Genomic DNA, 19,270 nt, shown 5'->3' with positions numbered 1-19,270 from the left:
TTTTATGGCAGCTGTGAAGAAACCACAACCAGTTCGCATTTTTAGTCCATTTTAGGTATACCTCTGATCATGTGTGAAGAGTTAATAGGACACATTTTAAAATGTGTGTCTCCCAAATGTATAATTCACAGTATGACATTTATACCTGTTTAATCTTGTCTGTGCACACCAGCCATGAGCCAGGCTTTCTGATTTCACTTTCGCCTTAAGTGATAAATGCTAAAGACACATAACAGAGGGAAAACAGGAGAATCCTGAGCAGTTCTGTGTTATAGTTTCCTCAGGGATTTATAGTGGACTGGAAATGAAAGGAATTGTTTCTAGCACATGGGGGGGGGGGACTTGGCTGTTTTCTACCATATTGATATGATTTGGTAACCTAGGGCTTGATGCAAAATGTTTAAGCCTTTCTGTATCTGAACTTCGTATCATTGTCAGACATAGTATAGCAAAAGGGCTTTATCTGGTGTATGCACAACATCCCTTCGCAAAAACTGGATAACACATCATATCTCGTGGTATAAAGGAATGAAAAAAAATAGCATTGTTGCACATAACTTTGACGGTAAATATAATGTTAAAGTAGTGTATGCTTTGTAATGGGTATATAATGATGATGAAGCTATTGCATTTATAGTAAGAAAATAACCTCAGATTCTGGCCTGTTAGGTATGTGGTCTGACTGACGGTGAAAAGAGCGGGGGGTGGCGGCTGGGTTGTCGAGTAACCACTGGCATTTCAGTTTTCTCTGTATTGTGTTGCCTAGTTTTCACAAGTGAAAATTCATCTGTGAGAATGGTGTTTGTCTGGACAAAGTTTATTGTAAGTGTGGGACAGTCAGCATGCCAAGCAAATGGGGAGGGGGGGAGATTGATTTGGAAGATGGTAAAATGCATTGTGTCTCATAGAATTAGTTGTTAGATACCATTATTACTTTTGCATACTAAGCGAGTTGCAGGCTTGTGTATTTTCAAAGCACTTAAAAAATTAATTTTACAATATACTTACAGTCTTAGAAATATGTGCAGTTAAAGCAGCGGTGCAGCGCATAAAGATGTTGTGACAGAGTTTGATTATTACTTTTTTTGCATTTGAGCAAATAGCGTGTTACCAAGGATGAAATTTTTGATCTTTATACACAATTAAAATTTTGCCATATAGATGTTAAAGCAATTTCTGTTAACTGCATCAAAATGTTCATGGTTATACTGTGATAATTTACTGAATTATCTGTCACAACAGGTGCAATGAAGTTGCCGAGCAGTTCAGAGATACGTTCTCCGCTGATGTGGTTGCTGCCAGCAGTTCACATGCAATGTCACAAGCATTCCAGCTACAAGCCGCTCTGAGCGAAGCGAACAGTAGGCTACAGGAATCTTTTGAACGTGTCTCAACGACGGAAGGTCTGCCTGAGCCCCAATTGGAAGCGCAATACATAGATGCCTGCACATCTGTCAGTACTTTCCTTCACACAGAGCCTGGTGCTGCACCGGCATTGGAATGTGTGTGCATAACTGCCCTTTGTGCACTAAACAAAAGATACCTTATGATGGAAGCAGCTGCTGCCAGTAAGTTTGAAAACTGAGGAGATTATAGATTTATTGATAGTTATCAGAGTAATTAAAAAACCTACACAGACCTAATTAAAACACCATCAGATCACAGTTACCTATTGTACAGCTGTGATTTGACACAATATGAATGCATGTAATGTGGGAATTGTTTTTGAACTTATTTCATAATAATAGCCATGTCGTGCAGCACGTACTTTTACGAGAAAGAATGGGAAGTAAATGTGCATTGCATTAGCTGTTCTAAGAGCAAAGAATGGTGATTCTATAGTTTATAGTTGGGTGCCACTGTGTAACAGTAGCTTGAACATCCAACTTAGTTAGTAACCTGTTATGCACGTGCTACTCCTTCATTGCATTGTTTGCCTACCACGTGCTTCTGCAGCAAGTGCATCACTCACAAACAGAAACATTTGTGTGTGGTATTTAATCTGTGAATTGTATGTTTTACATTTCAGCTTCTGCAGACTTGAAATGAGAAGGTATCTACCAATGCATGTATAAGTTTTACTGCTTAGATACAGCTGTGTGGAAAGAGTCATCCTCAAAACACAGAAGTATATTTGTCATATCGTATTTTATTAACGACGTGTTCATACTACACTTAGCAGTAAACTAAAATTAACAGTAACCTGTACTAAATCACATGGTGACACCTTTCGCCGTGCTGTATTGCCTCGGAGGGTCTTGAAGCCATTTCCTTTTCACTTTCCGTTACATTCATGTCTTGGTAGAGTTATTGTTGGATTTATCATTGTTCTTTGAAAGCATCTGGTCAGTATCTCTGAATCTGAAAACAACCCTATTTTGCCATTAAAAGATCTCACTTTCAACTAGACACATTAGTAGTCGATAGATTCCAATTGTGATCTAATGATATTGTAGTCATATGATTCTTAAGTGCAGTACAACTGCCAAACAGTACAAGAGATTATTGTATTGCAGTGTTGGTCTTGATTATGAAATAACCTAAAACATTTAAATTTAATAGCATCTGTGAAAATATTAAATGAACATGGAGTAATCAAAGTGAAATTTTTAATTTAGTCTCCAACTCTGTCACATTACCCACAAAACACTGAATATGCAGAGCAGGTTATTGAATTAATGACTCACCATGAACCTGACTCTTTTTTCTACTAACTTGTCTCAGGTCTGCCATAAGGCTCTTGGGAATGAACTACAGCTTCCATTTCCCCTGCCCCGCTGCCAGTCATTTTGTTAAAATGAAATAAAATAATAATCAGTTGCCTCAGATCATGAGGATGTTAAATGACTAATATTGTAGACTGGCTTAAATGTTTTCTGTGCCGAAGTATGCACAGTCTGCTCAAACATTGCTCCTAGTTAATATGAGTGATATTGCAGTTTGTATAATCTGTAATCCTTTCAGGTGCTGGAGACTGCTTGGTTGACTTGACATCACGGGATGGTGACTGGTTTCTGGATGAAATGTATCTAGTCAGCAGTCTTGTAACAGAACTTACGGCAGTTTTACCATCACAACCAGACCCTACTGTGCAAATTGTTCTGCAGTGTTTAAAATCAGCCAACAATATTTTTAAGGGTCTCCAGGTAGGTTTTCAGTCTTTAATACTGAAATTTGTATCAAATATTACAGTTCTAACAATCAGATCAAGAAGCCAAATCCAACCTTGGACTTGTTTTCCTGCAAATCTCCTTTACATAAAAACTAATACCGTTATTTAATATTCCTCCTCCATTTAAATAAAACACAGTCAAACCATTTTAAATTGAATTGTCCACTAGCTGGTACCTGACATGTTGCTGCCACAGAAGAAATACTTGTGGAAATATTGTTTGTCATTTAGATAGAAAGAATGATATTTATTTTAGTGTCAATAATGAATACATTTATTGACACTGAATAAATTGTATCCATTTTATTTTGTTAACTTTAATAGCGAAGTGCATTAGGGTACACAGTATTTGTTTTTATGTATTCAGCAAAAACAAACCAATTTCTTGACTGTCTGACTCGTGAACATGCAACACACAACTCGCCACGTAAAAAAGTGGATTTTCTAGATTCAATCTGCACACTTGAAATGATTGACCTTGTGCCTTGTTAATGGTCATTGAGAATGCAAGTCAAACGAAGAACTGCAGTCTTTTTCAGTCGAATGGCACTTGCACACCAGAAAATTCCAACAAATTAAAAAACTAAAAAACTTGAGTGAATAATTAACAAACTTGTCTGCATTCATGATGTTGCCAATCCATTTGTAGGTGACAGAATCACATGCAATTTGTTCTCTAATTGTATTGTTGAGTGCATTGATGTTGGTGCTTTTTGTTGCCAAAATAACACTTTGGAAAGCCATTCATGATTTTTATAATTGTCAACAATTTGTCGAAAAACTGTCTGAATGAGGTGTCCGATGAATGGCACAATGACATGGAAGTTCAATGGAAATGAGTCATTTTGTATTAGCATCAGCTGGTACTTTTCCTTCAATAGTTTTGAAAATGTGGCTGCAGACACACTGCACTGCAAATGTACGCATATGTTGATCTTTAATGTGAGTTTTCACACGTATCTCCAGAGATGCGATGCTTTGAAGCAAGTATTGAACTGATTGGCTGGTTTTGATGTAGGTATCACTGGAATTGTTTGTCTGGGGTTGCCAGATAATAAAATGTGAGCACCACGAAACTGTTGTGCATTTGATCGTAAATCTTAGAGTTCGATCAAGCCTGTCAAGCGATTTCTTATGATCCATAGTGCATTTGTCTCGGACAATGACCTTACAAAGTGCCATAACTTAAGCCAAGCCAGATCCTTTTGAAATGCTACGTTTTGGAGCTTCCGAGAAATGCATATCAAATGGCAATTTGAGCGCCAAATGCGCTGTTCGTCCACCATCTAATAATGTAACTGCAATACGTGATAAAGCAAGCTGAAGAAATCCCATTTTGAGATTGAAGTTGAGCTAATATCAAACTGATGAATATTTTTGCAGTGCCTCCAGGTGCATCAAGGAAGAACAGACTCTCTCTGCCATTTGACTCTACATTTGTAATTGTGTCTTAGGCCAATTTCTGTTCTGCAGTCAAAAGTTGTTCATTTGCTTCAACAAATGCACTCAGTTCATTAGCATTGTACTGCTGTTCTCTCACCAAACTGCAATCATTAAGGTAAAGTGCAGAACATTCTGACACAGTCATGCCAAGATGAAAGAGTTCTTTGTTATTAGTCATTCAGCATAAGTCCTTGATTTTTATCAGTGTGTGATCAAAAATACTCTCTGAAAAATCTATGGACCTGTCGTTGCTGACAGTATGAACACAGTGTAAAATGTCCTCACTTATGTCCTCTCTGAATTTTTCCCACAAATCTGTAGGGTTAGATGGTGAACATTGTTTCAAAGTGATGGCAAATAATGTTTGAATTTGGCACAGATAACAGTTGGCAAGTCACTGTTGTTTCCAAGTATTGGTCATATTTGAGCAAATGATGATTTTGGCAAGCTTCTGTGGACATCTGGCACTCTACGCCATCAACCGTTCTCAACTTTGCAAATGAAGTAGGATCTTTGACATTAACCAAAGGCATTCTCAAATAGTAACACTCGGCATTATTTGATGTACTGTGTAAATACAGTCCAATGAATCATATGAATACGAATTTTGAAAGCCTTTAAAACACATGCCTTGCCTATGTCATTGGAATTTCTTAGATGTAGTATTCCATGTATAGTACTTCGGAACTTCTGATAACGTATTGGCAAACACATCTTTTTCACGCAGTGCAAAGAATGGTGTGTGTGTGTGTGTGTGCGTGTGTGCGGGCGTGCGCGCGTGCGCGCGCGCTGGTTCAGCAACATAATTTCGTGCAGTGTCTGCCATGAAATAGACTCTTTGCCCATTTTCAAGATGAACACTGAGATGAACGACATTGGGATAGTGACTGTGGATCCAGAAACTCAAAACATGCTAAACAGCCTCATTGCTGCTAATACTGACCTCTTTGATACTGACTCACTTCATTATTGTGCGCATCAGGTCTATCAGTACTGACTACTGCCTTTTTTGTCATATTTGCATATAGATTTGACAGAATGGCAATATTTGACATTGATATGAGCTTTAAATGTTTTTGATAACAATGGAAATATGGCAAATCCATCCATTATCAGTTTCAGTACCAACATTTCTCGTTCTGATCGTTGTTGTGTGACCCATCTTCCGGTTTTTATTGTGGATATCCGTCATCACCAGTGCATATTTCATGACTTGTATATGGGACACTTTTCACCATGTTTTTTGTCCCAATATCAGACAGCAGAGGGTCTTCTTAAGGTTAGGAATTTCTGCACAGATGTTGTCATCAATTTGAGCTGCATGTATTTTTGTTTTGAGCCATATGAGAACATGAGCGTGTGGGAATCCTCTCTTGTGCCATTCAGTTACATACATCCAGTGATGAGTTTCACTGTAAATGTGATGCTTCACAATTAAGTCTATCAATTTAGTGAGTTTTTGCTTGAATATTTGTGCTGTCAAACCGTATCGATCAGATGGATGCTGACCAGGTAATAAAAGCTCTTTTATCTGGTCCCATGCTAGATGGTGTGTAAAGGTGATGGAGAAAGTTGGGGCGGCCATATAAATGCACGTATGGCATGGCGTCTTGTTCGTATTGATGCATATACTGTGGGCTGCCATTGAATGTTGCTGGAAGTATTACCATTTTGCCAATGTCGGGAACATTTCCATGGTTCACAGTTGCATCTCACAAATGAATATATTCTTCTGAATGCAACAGTTTTGATTTAAGCAAATGAATAACAACTGTTCGGATTCAATTTTGGCATAAATCTCATATGTTCCATTGTGAGTTATCATTATGCGGTATGAATACTAGTTAACGCCAGATACTTTTTTACTGAATTGTTCACCTGTAAGAACAAAGAAAAAGAAAGAGAATAAAAATGCAAATTATACTTACTAATGTTTGACAGTTAAAAAGGAAATTACTTTTTTCACTTGATAAAATGAAATAGATATCTATATTTACCTGTAATTGGATTAGTTACAGCAGCACATTGTATGATCGATGTGTTTCAGTGGCATGATGCATTGTATTATTCCGTTGTTGAAGTAGTATATCCCACGTGTCACATTCTTCACCAACTAGGACAATTGTAACTTCATTGATGATAGGTGTGTTGTGGCATCTGGCATGCTGTCAGACTGATGTTTTGTCAGCCTGTATTTGAACTGTGTAATTGTCTGGTGGTAAGCTGTCAATTGAAGTTTCGAATAATTTTGTCAGTGGACTGTGTGGGTAGACAAATGTTTGCAAATAACATAGAATGTGGTGTTTGGTGCCAGGAATTGAACTGCACCTTTGATCAACTTATGCACCATAGTCACCCATAAAGTAGACTGAAATTTGAGTGTCGGAAACGGGTAGAAATGAACCAACTTAGTGATACAGTTATCCATGAATTTTGAAAGTAAACATGAACTGATCTTGAAAACCTTTGTTGGTTCCAAAAGGTGTCATTTGAAGCACTGAATCATATTTGCAAATGTTCTGCAAAAAATGTTTGGAATCAGATGAGTCACCTGAAACTTATGTCAACAATGGGTGAGGTAGCAGGTGCAATGTCGGCAGTGTAACTTTGCCATTTGTGCTGCACATTCCTAGTGTTTCATTGTTGGACTTAAGAGGACTGCAATGCCCACACACCATATCCATTTTGTCGATATTTGCACTGGGATGCAAACTAATCATAGTTAATATCAAATTGAAATGCAGCAAGATTTGAATCAACATTCATTCATTGAGACCGAGCAACTCGTGAATGTTCTCTTTCAGTTCTTGTTGCATGTTGGTCTTCTGACTAATGCGCACGATCAGGAGGCTCGTTAACTTTCTTTAGATTCTCGCTGCAGATTGGTCTTCTGAGTCTGATGCACGTGATTGGGTTAGTACGTAAATGTTCCCTTTAGATTGTTACAGCATGTCGATCTTCTGATTGTAATGCACATGAATAAGCAATTCCTAATGGTCAGCACTTCAATCCTTGCTACACGTTGGTCTTGTTATTGTGATGCACGTGACCAGGTAACATGTATATGTTCTTATTCTGTTCTTGCCGCGTGTTGAGCTTGAAATACTGATGCTTGTGAATGTGCAGTTTGTTAACGATGTACTTCATTGCTCGCTTGTCATTCCTCATTTGTTTGAGAAGCTCATATTCGCTTAATTCTATATACTGTGCTGGTAGAATCTACTAAGTGACTAATATTTTGGAGGGATATTTTTTTGACGAAGCAATTAACACAATGTACACTTGTATTACCAAAATATTGTTCGTTGATTCACTGAACAAATAGAAAAAGTACTGTTCACACTAGAAAATTTAGATTCAATGTAACTCAAATTTATCAGCATCAAAATGAGTAAGACACAAAAGCTGCTGATCTGTTTGTTTCTGTCACATTCAAACACCTCATTACTCCTATGTTCTTTCAAATCCATTTGCTGGTACGACACCCATATAATCTATTTTAAGTCAATTGCACTGTGTCTTTAACCTTCATGCAAGTGCAAGCAATAAGTTGACAAATTTTTACCGCAGTCACATGAACGGTATGGCAGTGTATAAAAGATGAACAAAGTAACATCGATTTTTTAAAATATTAGATTAGTGTTTATTATATGTCACAAGATAGTAATCAACTGTCTTTCATCAAAATAAGAGTGGTACTCCTTTATATAAGTCAGTTTTCTCTCTCTCTCTCTCTCTCTCTCTCTCTCTCTCTCTCTCTCTCTCTCTCTCTCTCTCTCCTAGTAGACTTCGACAGTGTGTGGAAGATGTCGTCAGAATACATGTGAAAATAAGAATGTACATGTTTTACATAAACAACAATCTATTCCCTTCAGTAAATCTAAGTTGGCTTTTGTTCAGTAGCAAGAGATCATAAGAGGTTCTCTCCACCCGCAAAGTGGGACGGGTGGATGACTGCACAGTAGATCACTTGCACATTAGTGTATCCATGTAATAAACGGAAATTGAGACACAATACCATTCCACTAGTTTGAATACATCATCTATATCTCACTGAATTGTGTATAGATAAGTATGTGTTTAAAAAAAAGGGACTATGTAAATCTGCAATTGGATTGTAGGCATCAGTGTAGCAAGGGGTATTTGACTTGTCCTGGTTGTTAAATAGAGTGGAGAGATTTCAGGTTAATTGTTAATTACTTAAAGCTAGTGGAACTGATTTAATAGTTGCAGTGACAATGGATGCACAAATGGAAAAATGTGATTGCATTGACACCATTTAATTGACTGCTGTTGAAATACATCGTTTGAAACCTTTCAAACCGCCATGTTGAGAGGCACAAATCTAGCTATTCTTGTTGATGGATGTCTGATGTAAACTGATGAGTAAATTTTGCTACAAAGATATTAAAACTGATTCATCAAATATATGGCTAGTCAGAACTAAATCAGACATCGGCAGATGTTGGCACTAATGAAGCGTGTCACTATGGATCGGAAGATACTCTCTCTGGTCTCGGTGGCTATCTGAGTTGGTGAAGACTGCCAGTCTTGCTAGCGAGATGAAGGCAGAGCTCACCATCTGCAGCATCTTTGACAGGACTGATTGCGGACCTTTGGTACAGAGCCGAGTGGAGGGTCTGAATCAGAGGCTCCGATAGTTCCGTGACCATGTAGGCTGCAGATTCCTCGACTTGCGCCATAGGGTGGTGGGGTTTCGGGTTCCGTTAAATAGGTCAGGTGTCCGCTACACACAGGAGGCAGCTACAGAGGCAGCAGGGGCTGTGTGGTGTGGACTGGGTGTTTTTTTTTAGGTTAGACAGTCTCGGGAAAGCTCAAAAAGGGCTCCAGTGTCAAAGGGTACAGGGCAAAGAAATGACGAGAATCGACCAAGCAACAGTCGGTATTGCAGTTGTAAATTGTCGTAGCTGTGTTGGAAAAGTACCAGAGCTTCAAGTGCTGATAGAAACCACTGTAGCTGAAATCGTTATAGGAACAGAAAGCTGGCTAAAGCCAGAGATAAATTCTCCTGAAATTTTTACAGAGGCACAAACCGTGTTCAGAAAGGATAGATTAAATAAAGTAGGTGGTGATGTGATTGTGTCTGTTGGTAGTAGTTTATCTCATGTTGTTGTTGTTGTTGTTACCTTCAGTCCTCAGACTGGTTTGATGCAGGTTTCCATGCTACTCTATCCTGTGCAAGCTTCTTCATCTCCCAGTACTTACTGCAACTTGTATCCTTCTGAATCTGCTTAGTGTAGTCATCTCTTGGTCTCCCTCTATGATTTTTACCCTCCATGCTGCCCTCCAATGCTAAATTTGTGATCCCTTGATGCCTCAGAACATGTCCTACCAACCGGTTCCTTCTTCTTGTCAAGTTGTGCCACAATCTCCTCTTCTCCCCAGTCCTATTCAATACCTCCTCATTAGTTATGTGATCTAATTTTCAGCATTCTTCTGTAGCACCACATTTCGAAAGCATCTGTTCTTTTCTTGTCTAAACTATTTATCGTCCACGTTTCACTTCCATACATGGCTACACTCCATACAAATACTTTCAGAAACGACTTCCTGACATTGAAATCTATACTCTATGTTAAATTTTTCTTCTTCAGAAACGCTATCCTTGCCATTGCCAGTCTACATTTTATATCCTCTCTACTTCGACCATCAACAGTTATTTTACTCCCCAAATAGCAAAACTCCTTCACTACTTCAAGTGTCTCATTTCCTAATCTAATTCCCTCAGCATCACCTGACTTAATTCGACTACATTCCATTATCCTCATTTTGCTTTTGTTGATGTTCATCTTATATCCTCCTTTCAAGACTGTCCATTCCGTTCAACTGCTCTTCCAAGCCCTTTGCTGTCTCTGACAGAATTACAATGTCATCGGCGAACCTCAAATTTTTCATTTCTTCTCCATGGATTTTAATACCTACTCCAAATTTTTCTTTTGTTTCCTTTACTGCTTGCTCAATGTAGAGATTGAATAACATCGGGGAGAGGCTACAACCCTGTCTCACTCCCTTCCCAACCACTGCTTTCCTTCCATGCCCCTCGACTGTTATAACTGCCATCTGGTTTCTGTACAAATTGTAAATAGCCTTTCGCTCCCTGTATTTTACCCCTGCCACCTTTAGAATTTGAAAGAGAATCTCATAGTGAAGTTGAAATAGATAGTTCCTGCAAATTACTATGGGTAGAGGCTATACTCAACAGCCGTACCAAAATAATAATTGGCTCCTTCTACTGACCCTCCGACTCACATGATATAATAGCTGAACAGTTCAAAGAAAACGTGAATCTCATTACAAATAAGTACCCCACTCACACAGTTATAATTGATGGAGACTTCAATCTATCCTCAATTTGCTGGCGAAAATACACGTTCAAAGCCGGTGGTAGACAGAAAACATCTTTCGAAATTGTACTAAATGCTTTCTCTGAGAATTACTTTGAACAATTAGTTCATGAGCCCACACAAACTGTAAATGGTTGCGAAAACACACTTGACCTCTTAGCCACACACAATCCTGATCTAATAGAGATCGTCATGACGGATACAGGGATTAGTGAACACAAGGTCACTGTAGCGAGGCTCAAAACCATGTCAACCAAAACCACTACAAATAAACGCAAAATATATCTATTTAAAACAGCAAATAAAAATTCTCGTGATGCCTTCTCAAGAGAGTGTCTCCATTCCTTCCAAGCTAATTATGTAAGACCAGATATGGCTCAGATTCAGAGATACAGTATCGACAGCAGTAGATAGATTCATACTGCGTAAGTTAATAAGAGAAGAGACTGATCCACTATGGTACACAAAACACATCAGAACACTGTTGCAGAAGCAATGAAAAAAGAATGCCAAATGCAGAATAATACAAAGTCCCCAAGACTGGGTAAGTTTCACAGAAGCTTGAAATTTAGTGCGGACGTCAATGCGAGATGCTTTTTTCTCCACAATGAAACATTGTCTCAAAATATGGTAGAAAACCCAGAGAGATTCTGTTTGTATGTAAAGTTCACAAGTGGCAAAAAGCAGTCAATACAGTCACAATATCAAGAGAAAGAAAACTGGCATTCTACGGATCGGAGCGTGGAATGTCAGATCCCTTAATCGGGCAGGTAGGTTAGAAAATTTAAAAAGGGAAATGGATAGGTTAAAGTTAGATATAGTGGGAATTAGTGAAGTTCGGTGGCACGAGGAACAAGACTTTTGGTCAGGTGATTACAGGGTTATAAATACAAAATCATATAGGGGTAATGCAGGAGTAGGTTTAATAATGAATAAAAAAAAAAAATAGGAGTGCGGGTTAGCTACTACAAACAGCATAGTGAATGCATTATTGTGGCCAAGATAGACACAAAGCCCATGCCTACTACAGTAGTACAAGTTTATATGCCAACTAGCTCTGCAGATGATGAAGAAATAGATGAAATGTATGACTAGATAAAAGAAATTATTCAGGTAGTGAAGGGAGACGAAAATTTAATAGTCATGGGTGACTGGAATTCGTCAGTAGGAAAAGGGAGAGAAGGAAACATAGTAGGTGAATATGGATTGGGGGGAAGAAATGAAAGAGGAAGCCGCCTTGTAGAATTTTGCACAGAGCAGAACTTAATCATAGCTAACACTTGGTTCAACAATCATCAAAGAAGGTTGTATACCTGGAAGAATCCTGGAGATACTAAAAGGTATCAGATAGATTACATAATGGTAAGACAGAGATTTAGGAACCAGGTTTTAAATTGTAAAACATTTCCAGGGGCAGATGTGGATTCTGACTACAATCTATTGGTTATGAACTGCAGATTGAAACTGAAGAAACTGCAAAAAAGCGGGAATTTAAGGAGATGGGATCTGGATAAACTGACTAAACCAGAGGTTGTACAGAGTTTCAGGGAGAGCATAAGGGAACAATTGACAGGAATGGGGGAAAGAAATACAGTAGAAGAAGAATGGGTAGCTCTGAGGGATGAAGTAGTGAAGGCAGCAGAGGATCAAGTAGGTAAAAAGATGAGGGCTAATAGAAATCCTTGGGTAACAGAAGAAATATTGAATTTAATTGATGAAAGGAGAAAATATAAAAATGCAGTAAATGAAGCAGGCAAAAAGGAATACAAACGTCTCAAAAATGAGATCGACAGGAAGTGCAAAATGGCTAAGCAGGGATGGCTAGAGGACAAATGTAAGGATGTAGAGGCTTGTCTCACTAGGGGTAAGATAGATACTGCCTACAGGAAAATTAAAGAGACCTTTGGTGAGAAGAGAACCACTTGTATGAATATCAAGAGCTCAGATGGCAACCCAGTTCTAAGCAAAGAAGGGAAGGCAGAAAGGTGGAAGGAGTATATAGAGGGTTTATACAAGGGCGATGTACTTGAGGACAATATTATGGAAATGGAAGAGGATGTAGATGAAGATGAAATGGGAGATAAGATACTGCGTGAAGAGTTTGACAGAGCACTGAAAGATCTGAGTCGAAACAAGGCCCCGGGAGTAGACAACATTCCATTAGAACTACTGATGGCCTTAGGAGAGCCAGTCATGACAAAACTCTACCATCTGGTGAGCAAGATGTATGAGACAGGCGAAATACCCACAGACTTCAAGAAGAATATAATAATTCCAATCCCAAAGAAAGCAGGTGTTGACAGATGTGAAAATTACCAAACTATCAGTTTAATAAGTCACAGCTGCAAAATACTAACGCGAATTCTTTACAGACGAATGGAAAAACTGGTAGAAGCAGACCTCGGGGAAGATCAGTTTGGATTCCGTAGAAATGTTGGAACACGTGAGGCAATACTAACCTTACGACTTATCTTAGAAGAAAGATTAAGAAAAGGCAAACCTACGTTTCTAGCATTTGTAGACTTAGAGAAAGCTTTTGACAACGTTAACTGGAATACTCTCTTTCAAATTCTGAAGGTGGCAGGGGTAAAATACAGGGAGCGAAAGGCTATTTACAATTTGTACAGAAACCAGATGGCAGTTATAAGAGTCGAGGGGCATGAAAGGGAAGCAGTGATTGGAAAAGGAGTGAGACAGGGTTGTAGCCTCTCCCCGATGTTATTCAATCTCTATATTGAGCAAGCAGTAAAGGAAACAAAAGAAAAATTCGGAGTAGGTATTAAAATTCATGGAGAAGAAGTAAAAACTTTGAGGTTCGCCGATGACATTGTAATTCTGTCAGAGACAGAAAAGGACTTGGAAGAGCAGTTGAACGGAATGGACAGTGTCTTGAAAGGAGGGTATAAGATGAACATCAACAAAAGCAAAACGAGGATAATCGAATGTAGTCAAATTAAATTGGGTGATGCTGAGGGGATTAGATTAGGAAATGAGACACTTAAAGTAGTAAAGGAGTTTTGCTATTTAGGGAGTAAAATAACTGATGATGGTCGAAGTAGAAAGGATATAAAATGTAGACTGGCAATGGCAAGGAAATCGTTTCTGAAGAAGAGAAATTTGTTAACATCGAGTATAGATTTAAGTGTCAGGAAGTCGTTTCTGAAAGTATTTGTATGGAGTGTAGCCATGTATGGAAGTGTAACATGGACGATAACCAGTTTCGACAAGAAGAGAATAGAAGCTTTCGAAATGTGGTGCTACAGAAGAATGCTGAAGATAAGGTGGGTAGATCACGTAACTAATGAGGAGGTATTGAATAGGATTAGGGAGAAGAGAAGTTTGTGGCACAACTTGACTAGAAGAAGGGATCGGTTGGTAGGACATGTTTTGAGGCATCAAGGGATCACAAATTTAGCATTGGAGAGCAGTGTGGAGGGTAAAAATCGTAGAGGGAGACCAAGAGATCAATACACTAAACAGATTCTGAAGGATGTAGGTTGCAGTAGGTACTGGGAGATGAAGAAGCTTGCACAGGATAGAGTAGCATGGAGAGCTGCATCAAACCAGTCTCAGGACTGAAGACCACAACAACAACAAACAGTCACTGCGGGATGGCGATGGAAATGTTACCAATGATGGTGCCACTAAAGCAGAGTTACTAAATACAGTTTTCCATAATTCCTTCACGAAAAAAGACTAAGTAAATATTTCAGAATTTGAAACCAGAAGAGCTGTTAGCATGACTGACATAAAAGTAGATATCTTAGGTGTTGGGAAACAACTCAAATCACTTAAGGCGAGTCTTCTGGTCCAGATGGTATACTAGTCAGGTTTCTGTCAGAGTATGCAGACACAATAGTGGCTTTCTTAGCAATCGTGTACAACCACTCACTTGACAAAAAGACTGCTCCTGAAGACTGAAAAGTAGCACAGGTCACACCAATATTCAAAAAAGGAAATGAAGTAACCCATTGAATTACAAACCCATATCACTGACCTCAATTTGCAGTAGGGTTTTGGAGCATATACTGTACTCTAACATTATGAATCACCTTGAAGAAAAGGACTTACTGATACATAACCAACACGGATTCAGAAAATATCGTTCTTGTGCAACACAGCTAGCTCTTTATCCCCATCAAGTAATGAGTGCTGTCGACAAGGTATCTCTGATTGATTCCATATTCCTAGATTTCCAGAAGGCTTTCAATACCATTCCTCACAAGCGACTATTAATCAAATTGCGTGCACATGGAGTGTTGTCTCAGTTGTGTGACTGGATTCGTGATTTCCTCTCAGAGAGGTCACAGTTCGTAGTGGTACACAGTAAATCATAGAGTAGAACAGAAGTGATACCTGGTGTTCCGCAAGGTAGTGTCATAGGCCCTCTGCTGTTACTGATTTACATAAATGATCCAGGTGATAATCTGAGCAGCCCCCTTAGATTGTTTGCAGATGACGCTATAATTTACCATCTAATAAAATCATCAGACAATCAATTCCAATTACAAAATGATCTAGAGGGAATTTCTGTATGGTGTGAAAAGTGGCAATTGGCACTAAACAAAGAAAAGTGCGAGGTCATCCACATGGGTATTAAAAAGAAATCTGATAAATTTTGGGTATGCAATAAATCGCACAAATCTAAGGGTTGTCAATTTGACTAAATACCTAGGAATTACAATTACGAGCAACTTAAATTTGAAAGACCGCATAGATAATATTGTGGGGAAGACGAAAAAAAGACTGCGCTTTGTTGGCAGAACCCTTAGAAGATGCGACAGACCCGCTAAAGAGACAACCTACATTACAGTTGTCCGTCCTCTGTTGGAATATTGCTGCACGGTGTGGGATCCTTACCAGGTAGGAGTGAAGGAGCACATCGAAAAAGTGCAAATGAGGGCAGCTCATTTCGTGTTATCGCGCAGTATGCGTGAGAGTGTCCCTGATATGATACGCGAGTTGGGGTGGCAGTCACTGAAACAAAGGCTGTTTTCTTTACGCCAAGACCTGTATATGAAACTTCAATCACCAACTTTCTTGTCCGAATGTGAAAATATTTTTTTGACACCACCTACATAGGGAGCAATGATCATCATAATAATAAGAGAAATCAGAGCTCGAATGGAAAGAAGTAGGTGTTCCTTTTTCCCATACACCATTCGAGAGTGGAATGGTAGAGAAGTAGTATGAAAATGGTTCGATGAACCCTCTGCCAGGTACTTAAGTGTGTATTGCATAGTAACCATAGATGCAGATGTAGATAGGTTTCTGAAAAATTTTGAAGTTAGCTGTAGGCAGGTCATGGCTTCAGAATATTAAAATTTACCTTAATTACATAAAATTCATGATAAGATCACAATTCGTATTATGCATTTTGAGAGCAGGTTCTCATCTTTGAGCAAAATACTCTAACTACATTTTTTTAAACATTAGATGTTCTTTAGGTTGTTAAATCATTAACATATTATGTATCTTACTAGAAGATGAACCTGTTTTCTAAATGTGTCCTGTGATTTTGTAATGAATTGTGGTATAGCAAAATTTAAAATATTTTACTGTTTTCGAGTGGCACAACATTTTTGTGATGGCAGGAAGACAGTAAAGGAAACGCAGTAAAGTATGACAAATACTGTAGTTAGCTGACAGTAACTAGGACCAACAATTATTTCTCAGCTGTCACCAAGTTGTGTCAAAGAATTTAAGAGTGACAGCTTAGATGTTAGAAGAAACTTTGAACATCCACAATACTGAAAAAATGCGCTCTTAACAATCAAGGGTAAAGACTGTGTTAATACTTTTCAGGAAATGTTACAGCACTTGCAGAATAACTAACTTCACTGTCACACCACTGGTGTTCTACAGATCGGAGTGTGGAATGTCAGATCCCTTAATCGGGCAGGTAGGTTAGAAAATTTAAAAAGGGAAATGGATAGGTTAAAGTTAGATATAGTGGGAATTAGTGAAGTTTGGTGGCAGGAGGAACAAGAGTTTTGGTCATGTGAATACAGGGTTATAAATACAAAATCAAATAGGGTTAATGCAGGAGTAGGTTTAATAATGAATAAAAAAAAATAGGAGTACGGGTAAGCTACTACAAACATCATAGTGAACACATTATTGTAGCCAAGATAGACATGAAGCCCATGCCTACTACAGTAGTACAAGTTTATATGCCAACTAGCTCTGCAGATGACGAAGTAATTGATGAAATGTATGATGTGATAAAAGAAATTATTCAGGTAGTGAAGGGAGACGAAAATTTAATAGTCATTGGTAACTAGAATTCAAGAGTAGGAAAAGGAAGAGAAGGAAACGTAGTAGGTGAATATGGAATGAGAGTAAGGAATGAAAGAGGAAGCCGTCTGGTAGAATTTTGCACAGAGCATACCCTAATCATAGCTAACACTTGGTTCAAGAATCATAAAAGAAGGTTGTATACATGGAAGAAGCCCGGAGATACTAGAAGGTATCAGTTAGATTATATGATGGTAAGACAGATATTTAGGAATCAGGTTTTAAATCGTAAGACATTTCCAGGGGCAGATGTGGACTCTGACCACAATCTATTGGTTATGAACTGTAGATTAAAACTGAAGAAACTGCAAAAAGGGGCAAATTTAAGGAGATGGGACCTGGATAAACTGAAAGAACCAGAGGTTGTACAGAGTTTCAAGGAGAACATAAGGGAACAATTGACAGGAATGGGGGAAAGAAATACAGTAGAGGAAGAATAGGTAGCTTTGAGCGATGAAATAGTGAAGGCAGCAGAGGATCAAATAGGTAAAAAGTCGAGGGCTAGTAGAAACCCTTGGGTAACAGAAGAAATATTGAATTTAATTGATGAAAGGAGAAAATATAAAAATGCAGTAAAAGAAGCAGGCAAAAAGGAATACAAACATCTCAAAAATGATATCGACAGGAAGTGCAAAATGGCTAAGCAGGGATGGCTAGAGGACAAATCTCTGGATGAAAAGGCTTATCTTACTAGGGGTAAGATAGATACTGCCTACAGGAAAATTAATGAGACCTTTAGAGAAAGGAGAACCATTTGCATGAATATCAAGAGCTTTGATGGAAACCCAGTTCTAAGCAAAAAAGAGAGAGAGCAGAAAGGCGGAAGGAGTATATAGAGGGTCTATACAGTGGCGATGTACTTGAGGACAATGTTATGGAAATGGAAGAGGATGTAGATGAAGATGAAATGGGATATATGATACTGCGTGAAGAGTTTGACAGAGCACTGAAAGACCTGGGTCGAAACAAGGCCCCCGGAGTAGACAACATTCCACTAGAACTACTGACAGCCTTGGGAGAGCCAGTCCTGACAAAACTCTACCATCTGGTGAGCAAGATGTATGAGACAGGCAAAATACGCTCAGACTTAAAGAAGAATATAATAATCCGAATCCCAAAGAAAGCAGGTGTTGACAGATGTGAAAATTACCAAACTATCAGTTTAATAAGTCACAGCTGCAAAATACTAATGCGAATTCTTTACAGACGAATGGAAAAACTAGTAGAAGCCAACCTCGGGGAAGATCAGTTTGGATTCCGTAGAAACGTTGGAATGCGTGAGGCAATACTGACCTTACGACTTATCTTAGAAGAAAGATTAAGGAAAGGCAAACCCACGTTTCTAGCATTTGTAGACTTAGAGAAAGCTTTTGACAATGTTGACTGGAATACTCTCTTTCAAATTCTGAAGGTGGCAGGGGTAAAATACAGAGAACGAAAGGCTATTTACAATTTGTACAGAAACCAGATGGCAGTTATAAGAGTCGAGGGGCATGAAAGGGAAGCAGTGGTTGGGAAGGGAGTGAGACAGGGTTGTAGCCTCTCCCCGATGTTATTCAATCTGTATATTGAGCAAGCAATAAAGGAAACAAAGAAAATTTCGGAGTAGGTATTAAAATCCATGGAGAAGAAATAAAAACTTTGAGGATCGCCGATGACATTGTAATTCTGTCAGAGACAGCAAAGGACTTGGAAGAGCAGTTGAATGGAATGGACAGTGTCTTGAAAGGAGGGTATAAGATGAACATCAACAAAAGCAAAACGAGGATAATCGAATGTAGTCGAATTAAGTCGGATGATGCTGAGGGAATTAGATTAGGAAATGAGACGCTTAAAGTAGAAATGAGTTTTGCTATTTAGGAAGCAAAATAACTGATGATGGTCGAAGTAGAGAGGATATAAAATGTAGACTGGCAATGGCAAGGATAGCGTTTCTGAAGAAGAAAAATTTAACATGGAGTATAGATTTCAATGTCAGGAAGTCATTTCTGAA

The 19,270-nt window shown here is 38.6% G+C and overlaps 1 protein-coding gene across 1 annotated transcript in view; it reads left to right on the top strand.

Moving 5' to 3' along the window:
* LOC124787604 (serine/threonine-protein kinase SMG1) overlaps positions 1 to 19,270 on the top strand; it is a 393,945-nt gene that overhangs the window by 322,829 nt on the left and 51,846 nt on the right. The window contains exons 42-43 of the mRNA XM_047254356.1: positions 1,243 to 1,568; positions 2,965 to 3,146. Coding sequence (XP_047110312.1) covers positions 1,243 to 1,568; positions 2,965 to 3,146 — 508 coding nt within the window. The remainder of the gene's footprint in view (positions 1 to 1,242; positions 1,569 to 2,964; positions 3,147 to 19,270) is intronic.

Source organism: Schistocerca piceifrons, chromosome 3 (assembly GCF_021461385.2).
Source record: "Schistocerca piceifrons isolate TAMUIC-IGC-003096 chromosome 3, iqSchPice1.1, whole genome shotgun sequence".
Classification (NCBI taxonomy): domain Eukaryota; kingdom Metazoa; phylum Arthropoda; class Insecta; order Orthoptera; family Acrididae; genus Schistocerca; species Schistocerca piceifrons.
Note: the sequence above shows the minus strand (reverse complement) of the source record. Positions and strands in the feature narration are given on the sequence as shown.